The sequence below is a fragment of the Dromiciops gliroides genome, chromosome 6, assembly GCF_019393635.1.
Source record: "Dromiciops gliroides isolate mDroGli1 chromosome 6, mDroGli1.pri, whole genome shotgun sequence".
Taxonomy (NCBI): domain Eukaryota; kingdom Metazoa; phylum Chordata; class Mammalia; order Microbiotheria; family Microbiotheriidae; genus Dromiciops; species Dromiciops gliroides.
This window is the reverse complement of record NC_057866.1, coordinates 98,441,444-98,461,102: the sequence shown is the minus strand read 5'-3', so window position 1 is coordinate 98,461,102 and position 19,659 is coordinate 98,441,444. Positions and strand designations below refer to the sequence as shown.

At 40.8% G+C, this 19,659-nt stretch overlaps 1 protein-coding gene across 1 annotated transcript in view; it reads left to right on the top strand.

Annotated features, from left to right (window-relative positions):
- The window catches only part of UVSSA (UV stimulated scaffold protein A), a 110,711-nt gene extending 92,349 nt beyond the window's left edge, over positions 1 to 18,362 (top strand). The window contains 2 exon segments of the mRNA XM_043969481.1: positions 11,647 to 11,836; positions 17,332 to 18,362. Of these exon segments, the coding sequence (XP_043825416.1) occupies positions 11,647 to 11,836; positions 17,332 to 17,425 (284 nt within the window). The 3' untranslated portion in view covers positions 17,426 to 18,362.
- The last annotated feature ends 1,297 nt before the right edge of the window (positions 18,363 to 19,659 follow it).

The following is a 19,659-nucleotide window of genomic DNA, read 5'->3' as shown; positions in this document are numbered from 1 at the left end:
ACCTAGCATCCCAGCACCATTCTTCGCACATAGTATGCAGGCACTTAATAAATCATAGATCAGTAATGTATTTAAAAAAAAAGTATTTTATTATTTTCCAGTAGAGATAGTTTTCAACATTTATTTATATAAGATTTCCAATTTCCAATTTTTCTCCCTCCCCCTGTCCCCTAGACAGCAGGTAATCTGATATAGGTATATATATAAATAATAACATTAAACATATTTCTGCATTAGTCATGTTATAAGAGAGGAATCGGAGCAAAAAGGGAAAACCTCAAAAAAGAAAAACCAACAGCACCAAAAATAGAAGAAATACTATGGTCCAATCAGCATCCATATTCCACAGTTCTTTTTTTTTCTTCTGGATCTGGAGAGCCTTTTCTATCATGAGTCCTTTGGAACTTTCTCGTACTGTTGTATTGGTGAGAAGAATCTAGTCTATCATAGTTGATCAACACATAATATTGATGATACTGTGTATAATGCTCTTCTGGTTCTGCTCATCTCACTCATCATCAGTTCATGCAAGTCCTTCCAGGTTTCTCTGAACTCCTCCTGCTAATAATGTCTTTTATACCATTTCTTGTATTCAAGTCATTTTGGGTAACATACTGTATCTACCTGCTTTTATCTTTCTGTTCACCTTTGGCATGATTCATAGTAAGTATTTATTACGTATTTATTGAATGTGACTTGGTTAAAGGCAAAAATGATATACTCATCAAATTATTTACAAATTAAACAGCCAAGAGGGAGAGTTTACAAGTTGAATGTTAGAGTGGGGATTAAAAACATCTTAGCAGGTCAAATCTCACACAATGAAATATAATAGCAATAAATGTAAAATCTTAAATTCAGCTTGTAGAATCAATTTAACAAGTCCAAAATGAGGAAATATTTTGCCAAAGAATAGTTCATCTGAAAAAGGGATTGGAGTTTTGATGAATTGAAAGCTTGACATGAGTTAACAGTTTGCTACAGCAGTCAAAACCCCACTAACATTGCGTTAGGCTGCATGAAGAGGGACACAGTGTCCAGCACTAGGAAGGTGATAATGCCACTGTCCTCTACCCTGGCCAGACCATATCCAGAGTATTATATTCCATTGTGGGGGACATAGTTTTGGAGGTAGAGCTATAAGCTGGAAAGCATCCACCAGAGGGTATCTAAGAATGATGGGATAGCCTTGAGGATTGGTTCCTTTAGAACTAGAGAATATTTGTCAGGGCAGAGGACAGGATAGCAATATCTGAGGGGTTACCGTGTTGAGAAGGTATCAAACATGCTTTGCATCCAGGATCACTGGGTGGAAGTTGCAAAAAAAAAAAAAGCAGATTCAGGTTTAAAATAAGGAAAAAGATCTGAATAATAAGCTCTATCCTAAAGTAGACTGGGCTGCCTGAAGATGGGGTGCATTTCCTCTTTACTGGAGTTCTTCTAGAAAAGGTTGAGTAACCACTTGTTGAGGTTATTGAGGAAGGGATTATTGTTCAGGAATTTGTTGGGCTAGGTCTCCTGTGAGATCCCTTCCAACTCTGTGATTCTGTGAATAAGGAAAGCTTTGCTTGCCTCGGTTTTCTTATCTGAAGCCCAAGGGACCTTCCTCATTGGGTGTTGTGAGCTTATTATTACATGCACTTAAATGTCATCCATGTGGATACTCCTTTGCCGCAGGATGGACTCCAGTCCACCCACAGCTTCTCATCCTGTGTGATTCATGTTTTCCTATTGCCTTTTTGAAAACTGTGGCCTTGAGGGCGGAGCCAAGATGGCGGAGAGGAAGCAGCAAGCTGCCTGAGCTCTCCTTCTGTTCCCTCAAAACGAACATTAAATCAAGCCTCTGGACGGATTCTGAAACTACAGAACCTGCAAAGAGACAGAGAGACACAGTCCTCCAACCAGAGATAATTTAGAAGACTTCAGGAAAAGGTCGGTCTGACTCGGGCAAAAGGGAGGCCCAGCGCAGGGCAGCAACCCAGCGCCGAGGGGGTCGGGGCAAATCAGCAGGAGCTGCGGGTCACAGCCGAACAACTGAGGCTCCCGGAACCTGGTTCAAAAATCTGGTGGCCAAGAAGGACAGTGGAAAAACTTACCTGCACCGGCCGAGAGGGCCACGAACGGCGGGATCAGACGACGGGGTCTGGCGCCTGGCTGGCCGAGCACAATCAGACAGGAAGTGCAGGACAGGGGATCTCCACACACCATAAAGGCCTCAGAGTAAAAGCCCGGTCACACAGCACCTATACACCTGCACAAGAAGCCCAAAACAGGGACCCTGGTGCCCCCAGAGCAGACCTCAACTTAAAGAATAAATAAATAAGCTGCAATAATGAGTAAGAAGCAAAAAAGAGCCCTCTCCATTGAGAGCTTCTGTATCAATAGGGAAGAAGCCAACACAAACTCAGATGAGGACAATAGCCTCAAATTGTCTACATCTGAAGCCTCACAAGGGAAGGTGAATTGGTCGCAAGAACAAAAAGCCTTCCTGGAAGAGCTCAAAAAGGATTTTAAAAATCAATTGCAAGAGGTAGAAGAAAAAATGGGGAGAGAAATGAAAGCAACACAAAAAAACTATGAAAAAAGAATCAGCAGCTTAGAAAAGGAAGCTGAAGAAAACAAAGCCTTAAAAAATTCACTTGGCCAAATGGAAAAAAAGCTGCATAATCTCACTGAAGAAAACAATACCTTAAAAAATTCACTTAGCCAAACGGAAAAAAAGGTACATAATCTCACTGAAGAAAACAATACCTTAAAAAATTCACTTAGCCAAATGGAAAAAAAGGTGCATAATCTCACTGAAGAAAACAATGCCTTAAAAATTAAAGTGGGACAGTTGGAAGAAAAGGAATCCATGAGACACCAAGAATCGGTCAAGCAGAATAAAAAAAATGAAAAAATAGAAGAAAATGTGAAATACCTCATTGGAAAGACAACTGATCTGGAAAACAGATCGAGGAGAGACAATTTGAGAATCATTGGACTGCCTGAAAGCCATGACCAGAAAAAGAATCTAGATACCATATTCCAGGAAATTATTAAGGAGAACTGCCCTGATATCATAGAATCAGAGGATAAAATCATCATTGAAAGAATCCATCGATCACCTCCTGAAAGAGACACCAAAAGGAAAACTCCAAGGAATATTGTAGCCAAATTCCAGAATTATCAGGTGAAGGAGAAAATACTCCAAGCAGCCAGAAAGAAGCAATTTAAATATCATGGAGCCACAGTCAGGATTGCTCAGGACCTGGCAGCTTCAACATTAAAGGACCGCAAGACTTGGAATATGATATTCCGGAAGGCAAAGGAGATTGGATTGCAGCCGAGAATCTATTACCCAGCAAAAATGTGCATTTTCTTTCAGGGGAAAAGATGGACATTTAATGACATTGGGGACTTTCAATCTTTCCTGGTGAAAAGACCAGAACTGAATAGAAAATTTGATCTCAACATACAAGACTCAAGAGAAGTTTAAAAAGGTAAACAGAGGGGGAAAAAAAAAGTTACCCTATTAGGTTAAACTGTTTATATCCCTACACAGGAAGATAATACTCATAACTCTTAAGAACTGTAAATGTATTTGGGCAGAGAGAAGGACTTTATATAGAGGGTATAAATATAAATTGTCTTTGATGTGATGATACAAAAGAATTAAGGAGATAAAAAGGGAGTCTATGGGGAGGAGAGGAAAGGGGAGGTGGAATGGGATGAATTATATCATATGAAGAGGTGGAAAAAAACCTATTATAATAGAGGGAAAGAAAGGAGGGGGGAACATGGTTTCAACCCTATTCTCATTAGATTTGACTCAAAGAGGGAATAACATATACGTTCATTGGGATAAAGAAACTTAACTCACTCTTTAGGGAAACAAAAGGGGAAGGGAAAGGGGGGGACTGAGAAGGGAGGACAAAAGCAAGGGAGAAAAGGGTAAAGAAAAGAGAGGGGGGTGATAAAAAGGGAGGGCAGATTGGGGGAGGCAGGGGTAAGAAGTAAAACGTCGGTGAGGAGGAATAGGGTGAAAGAAGGGGGGAAAAGTACAAAGGGGGTAAATAGAATGGAGGGGAATAGACAGTCAGTAATAATAACTGTGAATGTGAATGGGATGAACTCTGCTATAAAACGGAAGCGAATTGCAGAGTGGATTAAAAACCAGAACCCTACAATATGCTGTTTACAAGAAACACATTTGAAGCAGAGAGATACACACAGAGTAAAGGTAAAAGGCTGGAGCAGAATATATTATGCCTCAGCTAAAGTAAAAAAGGCAGGGGTAGCAATCCTTATCTCAGACAAAGTGCAGGCAAAAATAGATCTCATTAAAAGAGATAAGGAAGGAAATTACATCTTACTTAAAGGTACTATAGATAATGAAGTAATATCAATATTGAATATGTATGCGCCAAGTGGTATAGCATCCAAGTTCTTAGAGGAGAAGTTAAATGAGTTACAAGAGGAATTAGATAGTAATACTATACTAGTGGGGGATCTGAATCTCCCCCTCTCAGAATTAGATAAATCTAGCCAAAAAATAAATAAGAAAGAAGTGAAAGAGGTGAATAGATTACTAGAAAAGTTAGACATGATAGATGTCTGGAGAAAATTGAATGGGGATAGAAAGGAATATACCTTTTTCTCAGCAGTACATGGCACATTTTCAAAAATTGACCATGTATTAGGGCACAAAAACATCATAGTCAAATGTAGAAAGGCAGAAATAGTAAATGCATCCTTCTCAGATCATGATGCAATAAAAATTACATGTAAGAAAGAGCCAGGGAAAAGTAGAATGAAAATCAATTGGAAACTAAATAATTTCATTCTAAAGAATGAATGGGCCAAACAAGAAATCATAGAAACAATCAATAACTTTATCCAAGAGAATGACAATAATGAGACAACATACCAAAATCTATGGGATGCAGCCAAAGCAGTGCTTAGGGGAAAATTTATAGCTCTAAATGCTTACATGAATAAAAAAGAGAAAGAGGAGATTAATGAATTGGGCATGCAACTTAAAAAGCTAGAAAAAGAACAAATTAGAAATCCCCAATTAGACACTAAATTAGAGATCCTGAAAATTAAAGGAGAAATCAATAAGATTGAAAGCAAAAAAACTATAGAACTAATCAATAAAACTAAGAGCTGGTTTTATGAAAAAACCAATAAAATAGATAAAATACTGGTTAATTTGATTAAAAAAAAGAAAGAAGAAAACCAAATTACCAGTATCAAAAATGAAAAGGGTGATGTTACCACCAATGAAGTGGAAATTAAAGCAATAATTAGGAAATATTTTGCCCAACTGTATGCCAATAAATTTGACAATCTAAATGAAATGGATGAATATTTACAAAAATACAAGCTGCCCAGGTTAACTGAAGAGGAAATAAAATCCTTAAATAAACCGATATTAGAAAAAGAAATTGAACAAGCTATTAATGAACTCCCTAAGAAAAAATCCCCAGGGCCAGATGGGTTTATGGGTGAATTTTACCAAACATTTAAAGAACAATTAATTCCAATATTATACAAATTATTTGGAAAAATAGGTGAAGAAGGAGTTCTACCAAATTCATTTTATGACACAAATATGGTGGTGATACCAAAACCAGGCAAAGCAAAAACAGAGAAAGAAAATTATAGACCAATCTCCCTAATGAATATTGATGCTAAAATCTTAAATAAGATATTAGCAAGGAGATTACAGCAAGTGATCACCAGGATAATACACTATGACCAGGTGGGATTTATACCAGGAATGCAGGGCTGGTTCAACATTAGGAAAACTATTAACATAATCAACCACATCAATAAGAAAACCAACCAAAATCATATGATTATCTCAATAGATGCAGAGAAAGCTTTTGACAAAGTACAGCACCCATTCCTAATAAAAACACTAGAGAGTTTAGGAATAGGGGGAGCTTTCCTTAGAATAATAAACAGTATCTACCTAAAGCCATCAGCAAGTATTATATGCAATGGAGATAAATTAGAGGCCTTCCCAATAAGATCAGGGGTGAAACAGGGATGTCCATTATCACCCCTATTATTTAATATTGTCCTAGAAATGTTAGCTTTAGCAATCAGAGAAGAGAAAGGAATTAAAGGAATTAGAATAGGCAAGGAGGAAACAAAACTATCACTCTTTGCAGATGATATGATGGTATACTTAAGGAATCCTCGAGAATCAAGTCAAAAATTACTTGAAACAATTAACAACTTTAGCAAAGTAGCAGGATATAAAATAAATCCACATAAATCATCAGCATTTCTATACATGACCAACAAAGTCCAGCAGCAAGAGATAGAAAGAGAAATTCCATTTAAAGTAACGGTAGGTAATATAAAATACTTGGGAGTCTACTTGCCAAGACAAACCCAGGAACTCTATGAACACAACTACCAAACACTCTTCACACAAATCAAATCAGATCTAAATAATTGGAAAGATATCAATTGCTCATGGATAGGCAGAGCTAATATAGTAAAAATGACAATACTGCCTAAATTAATTTACTTATTCAGTGCCATACCAATCAGGCTACCTAAAAATTATTTTATACAGCTAGAAAAAATAATAACAAAATTCATCTGGAAAAACAAAAAATCAAGAATATCCAGGGAAATAATGAAAAAAAATTCACAGGAAGGTGGGTTAGCGGTACCAAACCTGGAGCTTTACTATAAAGCGGCAGTCATCAAAACTATCTGGTACTGGCTAAAAAATAGAGTGGTAGATCAATGGAATAGGCTAGGCTCAGGAAATGCAGTAGTAAATGACACTAGTAATGTAGTGTTTGATAAACCCAAAGACTCCAGCTTCTGGGATAGGAACTCAGTATTTGACAAAAACTGCTGGGAAAACTGGAAGATAGTATGGCAGAAATTAGGCTTAGACCAACATCTTACACCTTATACTAAAATAAGGTCAAAATGGATACATGATTTAGACATAAGAGGTGATACCATAGGTAAATTAGGAGAGAAAGGAATAGTGTACCTATCAGATCTTTGGAAAGGAGAACAGTTTTTGACCAAACATGAGATAGAGTATATTATAAAATGCAAAGTGGATGATTTTGATTATATTAAATTAAAAAATTTTTGTACAAACAGAAGCAATGCATCCAAAATTAGAAGGGAGGCAGAAAGCTGGGAAACAATTTTTGAGGCCAGTGCTTCTGATAAAGGCCTCATCTCTAAAATATATAGGGAATTAAATCAAATTTATAAGAATCCAAGTCATTCCCCAATTGAGAAATGGTCAAAGGATATGAACAGGCAGTTTTCTGATGAAGAAACCAAAGCTATCTATTCCCATATGAAAAAATGCTCTAAATCTCTAATGATTAGAGAGATGCAAATTAAAACAACTCTGAGGTACCACCTGACACCTATCAGATTGGCTAAAATGACAAAAAAAGGAAGATAATAAATGTTGGAGAGGCTGTGGGAAAATTGGAACACTAATGCATTGTTGGTGGAGCTGTGAGCTGATCCAACCATTCTGGAGAGCAATTTGGAATTATGCCCAAAGGGCGATAAAGCTGTGCATACCCTTTGACCCAGCAATCCCACTTTTAGGTCTTTTGCCCAAAGAAATCATGGAAGGGGGAAAGGGACCCACATGTACAAAAATATTTATAGCTGCTCTTTACGTGGTAGCAAGGAATTGGAAGTTGAGGGGGTGCCCATCAATTGGGGAATGGCTGGACAAGTTGTGGTATATGAATACAATGGAATACTATTGTGCTGTAAGAAATGATGAGCAGGAAGAGTTCAGAGAAACCTGGAGGGTCTTACGTGAGCTGATGATGAGTGAGATGAGCAGAACCAGAAGAACATTGTACACAGTATCATCAACATTGAGTGTTGACCTACTGTGATGGACTATATTCTTCTCACCAATGCAATGGTACAGAAGAGTTCCAGGGAACTCATGATAGAAGAGGATCTCCAAATCCAAGAAAAAAAAAGAAAGAAAGAACTGTGGAGTATAGATGCTGATTGAACCATATTATTTCTTTTGTTTTGGGTGCTGTTGTTTTTTTTTTCTATTTTGAGGTTTTGCATCACTGCTCTGATTCTTTCTCTTGTAACAGGATTAATGCAGAAATAGGATTAATGTTATTATGTGTATATATATGTGTGTGTATATATATATCTATATGTATATGTATAGATATATATAGATATAACCTATATCAGATTACCTGCTGTCTAGGGGAGGGGGGAGGGAGGGGAGGGAGGGAGGGAGAAAAATCTGAAATTGTAAAGCATGTATAAACAAAAGTTGAGAACTATCTTTACATGTAACGGAAAAAATAAAATATCTCAAAAAAAAAAAAAAAAAAAAAAGAAAACTGTGGCCTTTCATGACTCCTGACTAAATAACATAACTGCAAGAGTCCTAGTGTTCAAACGATGTGTTTTTTTTTTGTCCAGGAGCAGTAGTTCGGGATTGTTGAAAGCACTGCATAACTTCACAAATGGAATGTAGCCCATTCTTCTTTCCCTATTTGATTCATTCTAGGTCTAACTAATTATCTCTCTGCAGTGCCTTTCCAGGATACATGCACTGACAGACTAACTCAAAGCTGCTTCTCTGAACATAAGTGGGCTACATTCATTTTTTTTCCCTATGTATATTGGACTGATCTCTTCTGGGTGATTACAGATCTCATTGAGGAAATGTTGCAGTGTTATGGGGCTTGAGGCAGTCATCCTGATGTCATCTACAGAAAGGAGCATCTTGAAGACCTTACCATCTATAGGAAGTCCTTCTTGCATTTGTTCTATGTGCAAGACAGAATTGGCAAATATCTATAGGAAGTGCACATGTCCCACTTGATATTGTTAATCAAAGGATTGTTGAATGGGAATCTTGTAAGATAGTTAACATGTTAATGAGAAACAAGATACTGGAAAAGAGCCTTTAAGGCTTAATTTTTCCCTCTACTCTGTCAAATGCTTTTTTTTTTTTTGCAGTCAACAAATAGTAGGATCTTATATTCTTTATATATTTTAGTCAGTTAGGTGACTACTATAAAGATGTAGTCTTCCCATATTATTTATTTATTTAGGGCAGGGCAATGGGGGTTAAGTGACTTGCCCAGGGTCACACAGCTAGTGAGTGTCAAGCGTCTGAGGCGGGATTTGAACTCAGGTCCTCCTGAATCCAGGGCCAGTGCTTAATCCACCGCGCCACCTAGCTGCCCCCTAAAGATGTAGTCTTAAGGAGAAATTTCTGTGTAAAAACCCACTCCTGTGGGAAAGGAGTATCCACATGGATGACATCATAGATGCATTTTAAATGCATGTCATAATGAGCTCACTACAGTCAGTGAGGAAGGTCAGTGATGAGTTGTCATGGTCCCTTGGGCTTCAGAAAAGAAAACCGAGGGGGCAGCTAGGTGGACGCAGTGGATAGAGTACCGGCCCTGGAGTCAGGAGTACCTGAGTTCAAATCTGGCCTCAGATGCTTGACACTTACTAGCTGTGTGACCCTAGGCAAGTCACTTAACAACCCCAATTGCCTCACAAAAACAAACAAAAAAACAAAAACAGAAAAGAAAACTGAGGCAAGCAAATATATGTGTATCTCATTCTCATAAAAATTTTATAGAGATGAGAAAGTAGGCATATAAATCATTAGTTATGAGCATCCTCTTAATTATCTTTTTATTTGATAATAACATTCATGCTTTCATTCATTTAGTATCTTCTGCTCTTTCAGATATCTTGAATAATTATTCCTTAATTCTTTCAAATTTGTGTCAACTCCGGCACGAATTTCTTCTAAATGTAATAAATTTGTCCAACTGCTTTTTCCCTATAATTGTATTCTTGGGTGTGCTTTTTCTTTCTCATGCAGCACATCAGAGACTGAGGGATTGGAATGTAGATGTGGTTCCACTGTCTTCGATGATGAAAATAATTTGTTATCGAAAATTGACAGATCTGTTCCATTTTCCATTTATTTGTTATCTCTTTCAGGAGCCCCCTGTAAATGTTCTTGAGATAATCTGACCTGTTTCAGACTCATTTCAAGCTTTTAAAGACTCATTTTCCCTCTACTGCACTTTTCTATTTTATGAGATGATACTGCTTGTAATCTTTCACTATCCTCCTATGTAATGTTTTGTAGAGTAGTTTATATGATAAATAAATTGGCAAGGAGTTCAAATATTTACTAGACAGGCCAGTTGTGGGCTCTTTTAGCGTCATCATTGTGTTGAGTGCTCTCCATTGGTTAAACTTCTACAGGAAATGGTGATATTCTCTGTCAGTGTCTTATTTTATCCATTTCCTGTTTTTTCAAAGTCAACAGCTTATTGGAATATGGTAAGGTGAAGTTGTTGCAGTTGCCCATTGTATCTGCTTATCTTTACTTTTTCTTCTAATTTGGAGTTAATCTTGACCTTTGCCCTAATAAAATAGTATCAGACTATACATAATCCATTGATTATTAAGTCTCATATACTAACAAGTTATTTTCTGTCTGTTAAGATATAGTCAGTTTTATTTCTTGTAATGATGTTCTGTTCTTACCATGTCCAGTACCTTCCAACTTTTTATTATAGAAGGCATGAGGCTTCTGAGTAGTCTATAAGCCTCTTAATCTCTCTTGTTTCTTTCTTTTTCTTTTTTGTGGGGCAGTGAGGGTTAAGTGACTTGCCCAGAGTCACACAGCTAGTAAGTGTCAAGTATCTGAGGTCGGATTTGAACTCAGGTCCTCCTGAATCCAGGTTTGGTGCTTTATCCACTGTACCACCTATCTACCCCCTAATCTCTCTTGTTTTTTAATCCTGAATCATAATTTCCAAAAAATTTTTTTCCCTGTGCTTACTTTTGCATTGAAATCAACGTGTGTGTGTGTGTGTGTGTTTATATGTACTTAGATTGGAAGATCCTGCTGAGTTCTTTGTAGAATTTCTTTCCTTCATCTTTGGCAACAGATCTTAGTATAAAAGCTGTAATTGTCTTCATTCCAGATGAGATGATCTGGTCTCATGAAATTACATTTCTTGTTGTCTTTGAGTACATGATGGAACCAATCTTGTAAACTCTTTGTTAGCTCTTTAAGTTACCCTTCCAGTCAGCTATTGTGTCGTCTGCTTTCATATACAACAAGAATGGCATCATTGATGTTGCTTATAAAGTCAGTGGTCATTGGACAAAGGGTCAATCAACAAACAGACCTACTATTAAGCACCTACTAGGTGACAGGTAGTAGATCTCACGTTTAGAGTACCAGTGATTCAATGACTATTTATAGATGGTCTAAAAGCTGTGTGATTCTTGGCATTCTATGCCCACTTTTCTTTGCCTCTGTCTCCATAGGGTTAGAGGAGGCTACACCTAAGGTCTGTTTTGTAATTTGTTTCCCTTTCCTGGGTTGCTAAAGGCTGAATAATTCATCATCTGTACGGGCCCAGTCCTGTATTTGACCAAACCAGGTCTGTACTTGGAGGCCCTTCAGCTTGGTAGAGCCTCTCAGAATTTGTGCCCTGGTGAATGGCTGTAGTGAAGCCAGGATCACCTCTGTGCCACAGTGAGGCTTTTGGGAGGCCTTTGAATTATAGAAGAAAAGGGAATAGAAAGCATTTTTCTAAAACACTGATTTCCTTTTAACAGAATGGCAAGATGCAGAGTTTATGAAGGAACTTGAAGCAGCTACTGGAGTGGACCTCGGCTCTGCTAGGTACAGTAAAAAAGGAACAGAGGGGAAGAGCAAAGGAAAGAAAAAGAAGTACCCAAATCTGACCGACCTGAAGCAGCAAGCCAATACGTCCCGGACAAGGATTGGGAAAAAGGTGTTTGACAAGTAAGTAATGTCCACCACCCAAAGCCACCTCCTCCTGGCCTTGCTTCCCTCTCCATTGCTGTGTTAGTCTTATTTTTCCAAGGCAGCCTAGGTTTCAAATCAGAAGAACCTGGTTCAAGTATCAGCTGTACCCCTCAGTGGCTATGGGACCTTGGGCAAATTGCTGCCCTGTGGGTCTAGTTTCTTCCTCTGTAAAATGAGGACATTCCTTGTGACCCTGAAGGTTGGCCTTGGCCTTTGCAGGGTGGTTGTCTTCAGGATGTGATGTTTAGGGATGGAGAAGCCTTGGGCAGATGGGACCCAAGGAACCTTTGAAGATTTGCAAAGCCCTGATGGGGAGAGATGAGGCTCGTTCAACTTGGCCTCACAGGATCCATGGGAGGAGGTTCTGGAGAGGCAGGTATCTGCACAAGGAAGAACTTCCTAAAAACAAAGCTGTTGGAAAATGGAATGGACTGCCTCTTTCCAGCTCTGAGCATTCTGGGATCCTGTGCCTGTAGCTGCTCTTTGGGAATGACCTTCAGAGAGCATTTGTGATCCACTTAAGAAAAGGGAGGAAAAGGGAGGGCAGAAGGCTGGGCCTAGCATTTCTTTGGTCTGGAGAACTTGCCAGTGAAGAATTTCCTCTGCTGGCAGAGGTGAGCCCCTTCTCTGCAGCCTGGAGCCTTAGAGTTGGCTGGACCAATGAGATTTAAAAAAAAAAATTTTTAAATGTTAAATTTTATGTGGGGCAATGAGGGTTAAGTGACTTGCCCAGGGTCACACAGCTAGTAAGTGTCAAGTGTCTGAGGCCGGATTTGAACTCAGGTCCTCCTGAATCCAGGGCCGGTGCTTTTATCCACTGTGCCACCTAGCTGCCCCAGCCAATGAGATGTTAAGTGACTTGTCCTGTAGTTCATTCATTTGAAATTTAAAAAATTATCCAGTCACCAGGTCTCTCTGTTTTAAAATTTTCTGACCTTTTCATGTTCTTAAACATGAAAAAATTAATAGCCAGAAAGTTTGAATAACCAGAATAATCTGTTACCTGTTCTCTTCTCTGTCTCACATGGAGATGCAACTTTTACCCAGGTTGTAGTCCTGCTTGCCATTGGCTTTGTGCGTATGTGTAACCATGGTCCTAGGGAAGTAAACAGGATTCAGGGGGAGACGAGCACACTAAAGGAGGTGATGGCCCTGCCACGTGGGAATCTACCCGGGTCACTGGGAAGCTGTCCCTGCTGGCAGAAGGGAAGGATCTTGTGTCCTGGCTGTTGGAGCTGGCTCAACTCTGAATGAGCACCTGCCCCTGAGTGGAGCCCCAAGTCTTCCAGAGCACCAGCTCCCCTCTCTGTGCTGAATATTCACTCTTCTCCTCTCTGACTAGACTTAGATTACCAGGCTGCATGTCCAGAGTGAAGAATAATGAAGAGGGCAGAAATGTTAGCTTAGAAGGAAATGGGGAAGTGAACTTCACCTCATCTCTGTTCCCATCAAGCCTGGCATCATGATAACAGCTCCCCTCCATGCAGCAGGAGGCAGGCAGTGTGCTGGAAAGAGTTGGCAGACCTATGTTTGTCTTCCCACATTGATGCACCATGGCTTTGTGACCTTAGGTCAGTTACCTGCCTCACTGGGCTGTTGTGAGGAATCTGGTGTGGGAATCTCAAAGCAGTAGAGAAATGGAAGCCATCGCTTTCTGTTGTCACCAATAGTTCTATTTGAGCCTTTTAGCAACCCTTGATAGGCAATGCTATGCAAGTAGCACTATCTCCTTTTGGCAAAGGAGGAGATGAAAGCTTACAGAGATGACCCCCCTCCCTCAGACTCACCCTGCTGGTAATGGTGGAGGCTCTCTGCATTACACTGCACTGCCTCAGCCCAGGTACTGACAGGGCCTGCTGCTCCCTGCTGGTTACACCAGGTGAACCCTGTGTTCCAGGAGGAGGGCTGACTTTGTCGTAAGCCCCACCTGTCATTATTGGTGCAGTGATTCAGAAAGCAGAGGCCTGTGGGAGAGTAAACTTAGGGACATGTTGTTGGGGACATTCATTGGACAACTTGCATCAGTGGTGCCTTGTGTACACAATAGGTGCTCAGTATGTGCCACGGACTCATGGTCACACTGATTTTGCTCTAGCTATTCAGTGGTTGGATATTTGCAGATTATATTAACAATATTTGACATCTGTAAAGTGCTTTGAGGTTTGTAAAATGCAATAAGGTACCTTATCTCATTTGTGTGTCATGGCAGCCCTGTAAGGTAGGGACTATTATCCTTGTTTTACAGATGAGGAACTTATCCTTGGTCACACTACTAGTAAGTTTTGGACACAGAATTCAAACACATGTCTTCCTAACTCCAATCCCTCTCTCTCTTGACATGTCAGATAGGCTCATACATATTCAGACATGACCAATGTAGGAATTGTTTTAGTTAACTATGTATAGTTGTCATAGGGGTTTTTTCTTTTCTATTTTTGATTGAGGGGTGAGGAGGGAGAGGGGAGCCAGTTATTTAGTTGTGCCCCCCTATCCCCAAAAAAAGAAGAAAAAGAAAGAAAAGAGGGTCATTGAAATAATTTTTTAAAAGCACAGAACTGGAGGGCCAGAAAGAAACACAGACAAGCAGAATAGCTTTGAAAAGTTACATGTTGAGTTTTTTATATACTTAAAAGGAAAAACAGGAATATTCACTATGATTATCCATCCTTTTAACTTCATAATTTAAAAAAATTAAATATATCAAATAGTCTCAAGTGGACATCAATTTGATCTTCCTAAAATATAAGTCCGACAATTCAGTCGACTCCAGTGGCTCCCTGCTACCTCTAGGATCAAAAGTAAAATCCTCTATTTGGCTTTCAGATACCTTTACAACCTGGTCCCTTCCTGCCTTTCCAGTCTTCTTACCCCTTACACCCATCCAGTGACACTGACTTCCTTGCTGTTCCTTGCCTCCATGTGTGTCACTCCAGGGACCCCCATCTCCCAGATCCAAGTGTTTTCACTGCTGTCCCCATGCTTAGAATACTCTCTCACTTTATCTCCACCTCCTTCCCAGCTTCCCTGGCTTTTCTCTATTCTCAGCTGATTTCTGGCCTTCTGCAAGCACCCCCTCCTAGTCCTCCCTAGAGGACTTCCATCTTAGAGCCGTCCTTCTAGATCAGGGCTTCTTAGACTTTTTCCTCTAATGACCCCTTTTTTCCCAATAAATTTTTACATGATCCTGGTGGATCTTTTTGCTGTTGACACATTTTTTCATGACCCCCACATTCAGTTACATGATCCCATAAAGAGTTGTGACCCACAGTTTAAGAAGCTAGGTTCTAGACTACCTCCAACTTAACCAGTACATGGTTGCATGTTGTCTCCTCCATTAGACTGTGAGCTCCCTGAGGGCAGGGACTGCTTTTTGCCTTTGTACTCCCAGCTTAGCATAATGCCTACTTAGCCCACGGTATGCTTTTTTTTTTTTTTTTGGTGAGGCAATTGGGGTTAAGTGGCTTGCCCAGGGTCACACAGCTAGTGTCAAATGTCTGAGGCCGAATTTGAACTCAGGCCCTCCAGACTCCAGAGCAGGTGCTCTATCCACTGCACCACCTAGCTGCCCCCCATGGCATGCTTTTAATGTTAGCTGACTCATTGAAACCCAGGCTACCCCTGTAATTATTATTATCCAGAGTTATTACTGTTATTATTGGGCTACTGAATAGCTCAAAACAACTGATAGTTTTCAGTCACTGACTGTCCACTAGCCTTAGTCCAGCAGACTAAGAGTTTGGAGACTCAAGTTCTTGTCCCAGCCCTACCCCTGTACACTTGTGTGACTGGGCATGTGTTACCTTTGATGATCCTGAGCTTCCTCACCCACAGGACGGCGACAATAGTGCTTTGTTCCTCTAGGTGTTTCACAGTCTCACCATCATAGTTCTTTGTTGCACTGGCACACACCATAATCATTCACCCAGTTATGAAGCATCTTCAGTGTGTCAGGCAACGTGCTAAGCTCTTGGGATTCAGATGAAGCCAACAAGGTGGTTCCTGTCCTCAAGAAACTTAGGTTCTAATGGGGGAGGGTGGCAGGGAGCTGGAAGTGGGAGCTGGCAGAGCAGAGCTTGAAAGCTTTTCCGGGAGGTCAAGGCAAAAGATGAGGAGAGAATGTGAGTGAGGTGAAGGGTGGTCTCATGGGGGGAGTAACCTGTCAGGAGAGCAAGGCGGTAGGATGGAGCCTCCTTCAGGAAGCCAGGGGGCAGGCAAGGAAAAGGAAGAACAAGAGGAGACAAAGCAGGAGCAAGAGGAAGGGATGAAAGAAGAGGAAGAGGAGCAGTAGTTAAGCAGTGTAGCTGTTCCTTTGCTTCTGCTCCATGACCTAAGCTTCCTTTTCCAGATAAACAGATGCTGTGTGCCCTGCCCAGCTCAGGGCTGTTGTGAGGGCACAAGAAGCTCATGAGTATGAAGGATTTTTGCCGCCTGCTGGGCCGGTGCCCCAAGAACAGCATGATACTGAGAGTGGAATAAATAAAATGGGAACTTGTTTATTTCTGTTCATAAAACCTTGCTAAATGAAAAGTATTTGCATATCACAAGAGCTAATTTTTTTATCATGACAAATTTGTTCTGCCTTATTAGTGCAACATTAGACCTGATGAGTGATGACTTGTCCTTCCTTCAGTTTTCCTGAAGACCTTCCTAAGTGTTCTTTCATGACTCAGGCATCATAGTTTAGTGGGGGAGCAGTGGGCTGGGACTCAGGATGCATGGGTCCACTCTTTGTGCTCAGACTATGAGGTGTCGCTATCCAGTAAGGATGCAAACTTCATCACAAGCAGCCGAGCAGGCCGGATGCCACAGGAAGGCTGTGCTCTCCAGAGCAGACCTTGTTTAGGCCGGGAACTAATTCCTCTGGGCTTGTTGGTGCCAGGCACAAGGTGCTCAGATGCTCCTGTGGGCATGGCCTCAGAGGCCCGACTAGTCATCTCCCTCCTTACTTGAGAGGCTCACTGTGTTTTGGATCCAAAGCAGCTTCACCATACTGGGCTCTGGATGAGTCTTGATCCTTTCCAGAAATGCAAGTGATCCTCAGAGGAGGAAGTTTTGTCCCCTGCCTCCTCCTCCCCAAAGTGAGAAGATGCCTATACTGCTGAGTCTGAAGGCCTTTTGTAGTTGGGGTGCTGACAAGGTGATGGCAGCCTGCTGGGGGAAATACATGGCCTCCCCAGATCCCTCTTAGGAAGGGGATAGCCATAATGTGGACATTTGAGAGGCAGTGGGATGGAATGCATAGGGTGTCAGGAAGCCTTGGGTTCAAATCCTGCCTCAGACACCAGTCATTTAACCTCTATGGCTCAGTTTCTACATCTGTAAAATGAAGGTTTGGGATTGGATGGCCTCTTGGGGCCCCCCTAGCTCTCAGTCTGTGGTTTTATGATTCTCACCCCCTCCATCTGTCTCCCACCCTCAACATCTGCCCAATGTGTCCTATAACTGACTCTTCTGGGTGATTTTTTCTGCAGAGGAGCGATGAAACGGGTGATAAAGGCCATGAATCGTATGGACCAGAAGAAGCACGAGAAGTTTGCCAACCAGTTTAACTACGCATTAAATTAAATTGTTTCCAAACTGATCCCCGGGGAGAAGACACAACATTATGGGACTGGAACTAAGTGTATGTGGAATCTCCCAAGACCTTCATGTGGCCTCTTCCAGCCAGCAAATCAACTTGTCCCATCTGTTAACTCTGAGATTTGATGATGAACATGGCTTTTAGCAATAACACCGGGGCCAGACACGAGTGTGTATATTTAACATCAGCTGGTAACTACTTGGACTTGACACTAAACATAATGAGCTTTATGGAATGTCCTGTACATATTCTAATTAAAGTTCTAGGGGCTTTCCTTGCTCGTGGGCTGATGTAATTGATTCTCCCGGTCTTTGGGGCCTGGGCTGGGCTGTTTAGCTTCATCAAGTGTGTGGGTGTCCATCAATGTCAGCCCCCAGCTGAAGCTCTTTAAATTCTGCCCACCACACTGACTACAGTCCCTGGTGCTACCTCATGCTTGGCTATGCCAAGTGTGGCATGGGGAGGGACTGCCTGCTTTTCAAGGGGTACACTGGAAATGAATTACACCTTCTGGTTCCATCAGTTTTGTGTTGGTCTTGGGGCTGGGCAGAAATGAATTTGTATCATATTACACAGGACCACATTGTCACTGTGATGCTCTTTATAACTTTCCTGAGCCTTACATGAATTTTAAATTATTGTTTGTAATAATAATTATTAGTATCAACTATTGTAATGAATAAAAACTGTTGTTAACATGATTTTTTCATTGTACACAGTGCCTAGAAAATCCTCTTAGGCACATAGTGTAATAGAATGAGTCATAGAGATTTGATGTCAAGACCAGCTCTACAGCTAACCTGCTATGTGATCTTGGATAAGATGTTGTCTTTCTGTGGACCTCAGTTTCCCCCTCTGTAAATGAGGGAACATGATGGTGTCTAAAGTCCCTTCTAGTTCTGTTATCCGATGTGAGAAAAGTGCTCTGTAAATCTTAAAGGACCAGAGAAATACAAATTGTTATTTTTTGGTGTTGTTATTTGATCTTTTTCTCTCTTTTAAATTGTTTGGGCTTCTGGAACTCGCAGAAATATGGAAAACAAGCTTTTCATTGCCCCTTACATTGACTTGAAAGGACTCTGCTGTCCCCAAACTAACATGGTACCTAGGGAGAGCTTGGAACTTTGAAATAAGAGACTTGACCCCGACGCTTATTAGCTATGAGACCATGGGCTCTGCGCCTTAGTTTCCTCATCTTTAAACTGTGGATAATACTTGTACTCCACCCCTCCCTCCCTGGGGGCAGTCATTTGAATGGCAAACCATGAAATGCCAAGGAGAAGAAAGCTATTACCATTTTTATTACACATACTATTGGGTGCTGGGGAGTCTGTGGTACAGTGGAGAGAGCACTGGATTTGGAGTGTCTCCAGGTTCAAATCCTGGCTCTGCCACGACCTGTTTGTATGACTCAGTTTCCTAATCTGTAGAATGAGGTGGTGGGACCAGGTGACCCCTAGAGTCCCTTTCAGCTCTAAATCTATTATTTTATGGCACGGATTAATCTATGAACCTCTCTCCAAAAGGAAACTTTGGCTACATGTGGAGAGGGATCAGAGATAATAAGCCAGGGGATTCTGAGTTCCTTCAATGAGCTTTTCCATGCTATCTTAGTCATGTGATGGGTAAAACTAAATGTGTGTGGTCACCTTACCTGTCCCCAGTGTGGGGAAAGCTAACTAGGACAACAGTTTAACAGTTTAGGTATTAAACGTTTAATAAAATATATTAGAGGTTAACAAAGAGAGAACAAGTGTCTCTGAAAGAATAGGAAAACCTAACTACCCTCCAGGAGCAATCAGAGCTCCACCTCTCCCGAGGTTCCAACCACCAACTGACCATTAGCTGACAAAACCAACTGCCTTACACACTGCTTCAAGCTGATTGGTTGAGGGTGGTCTCATGCTCACTCAGCAGGGGGCCTGGTAATAATGTTCTCACACTGTCTCATGCTCACTCAGCAGAGGGCCCCTGATAATATTCTTGAGTCATTCACTGGTTATAAATCAGGAAGCCACTAGGGGGCACTGTAACGAGTAGCCAGGTGTTGCTTCCCTTCATGGAAAGTGTAAATAAGACTTTTAAAGAATTGGATCATAGTTTAAGTGTCAAACCTACCTCTTATCTTTAAGTCCAAGCCTCCTTTCACTAGACTCTGTTGCAATTAAAGGACAACACTTCATTTTACTCTTTGTAGGTTTGAATACCTCTGCTGCTT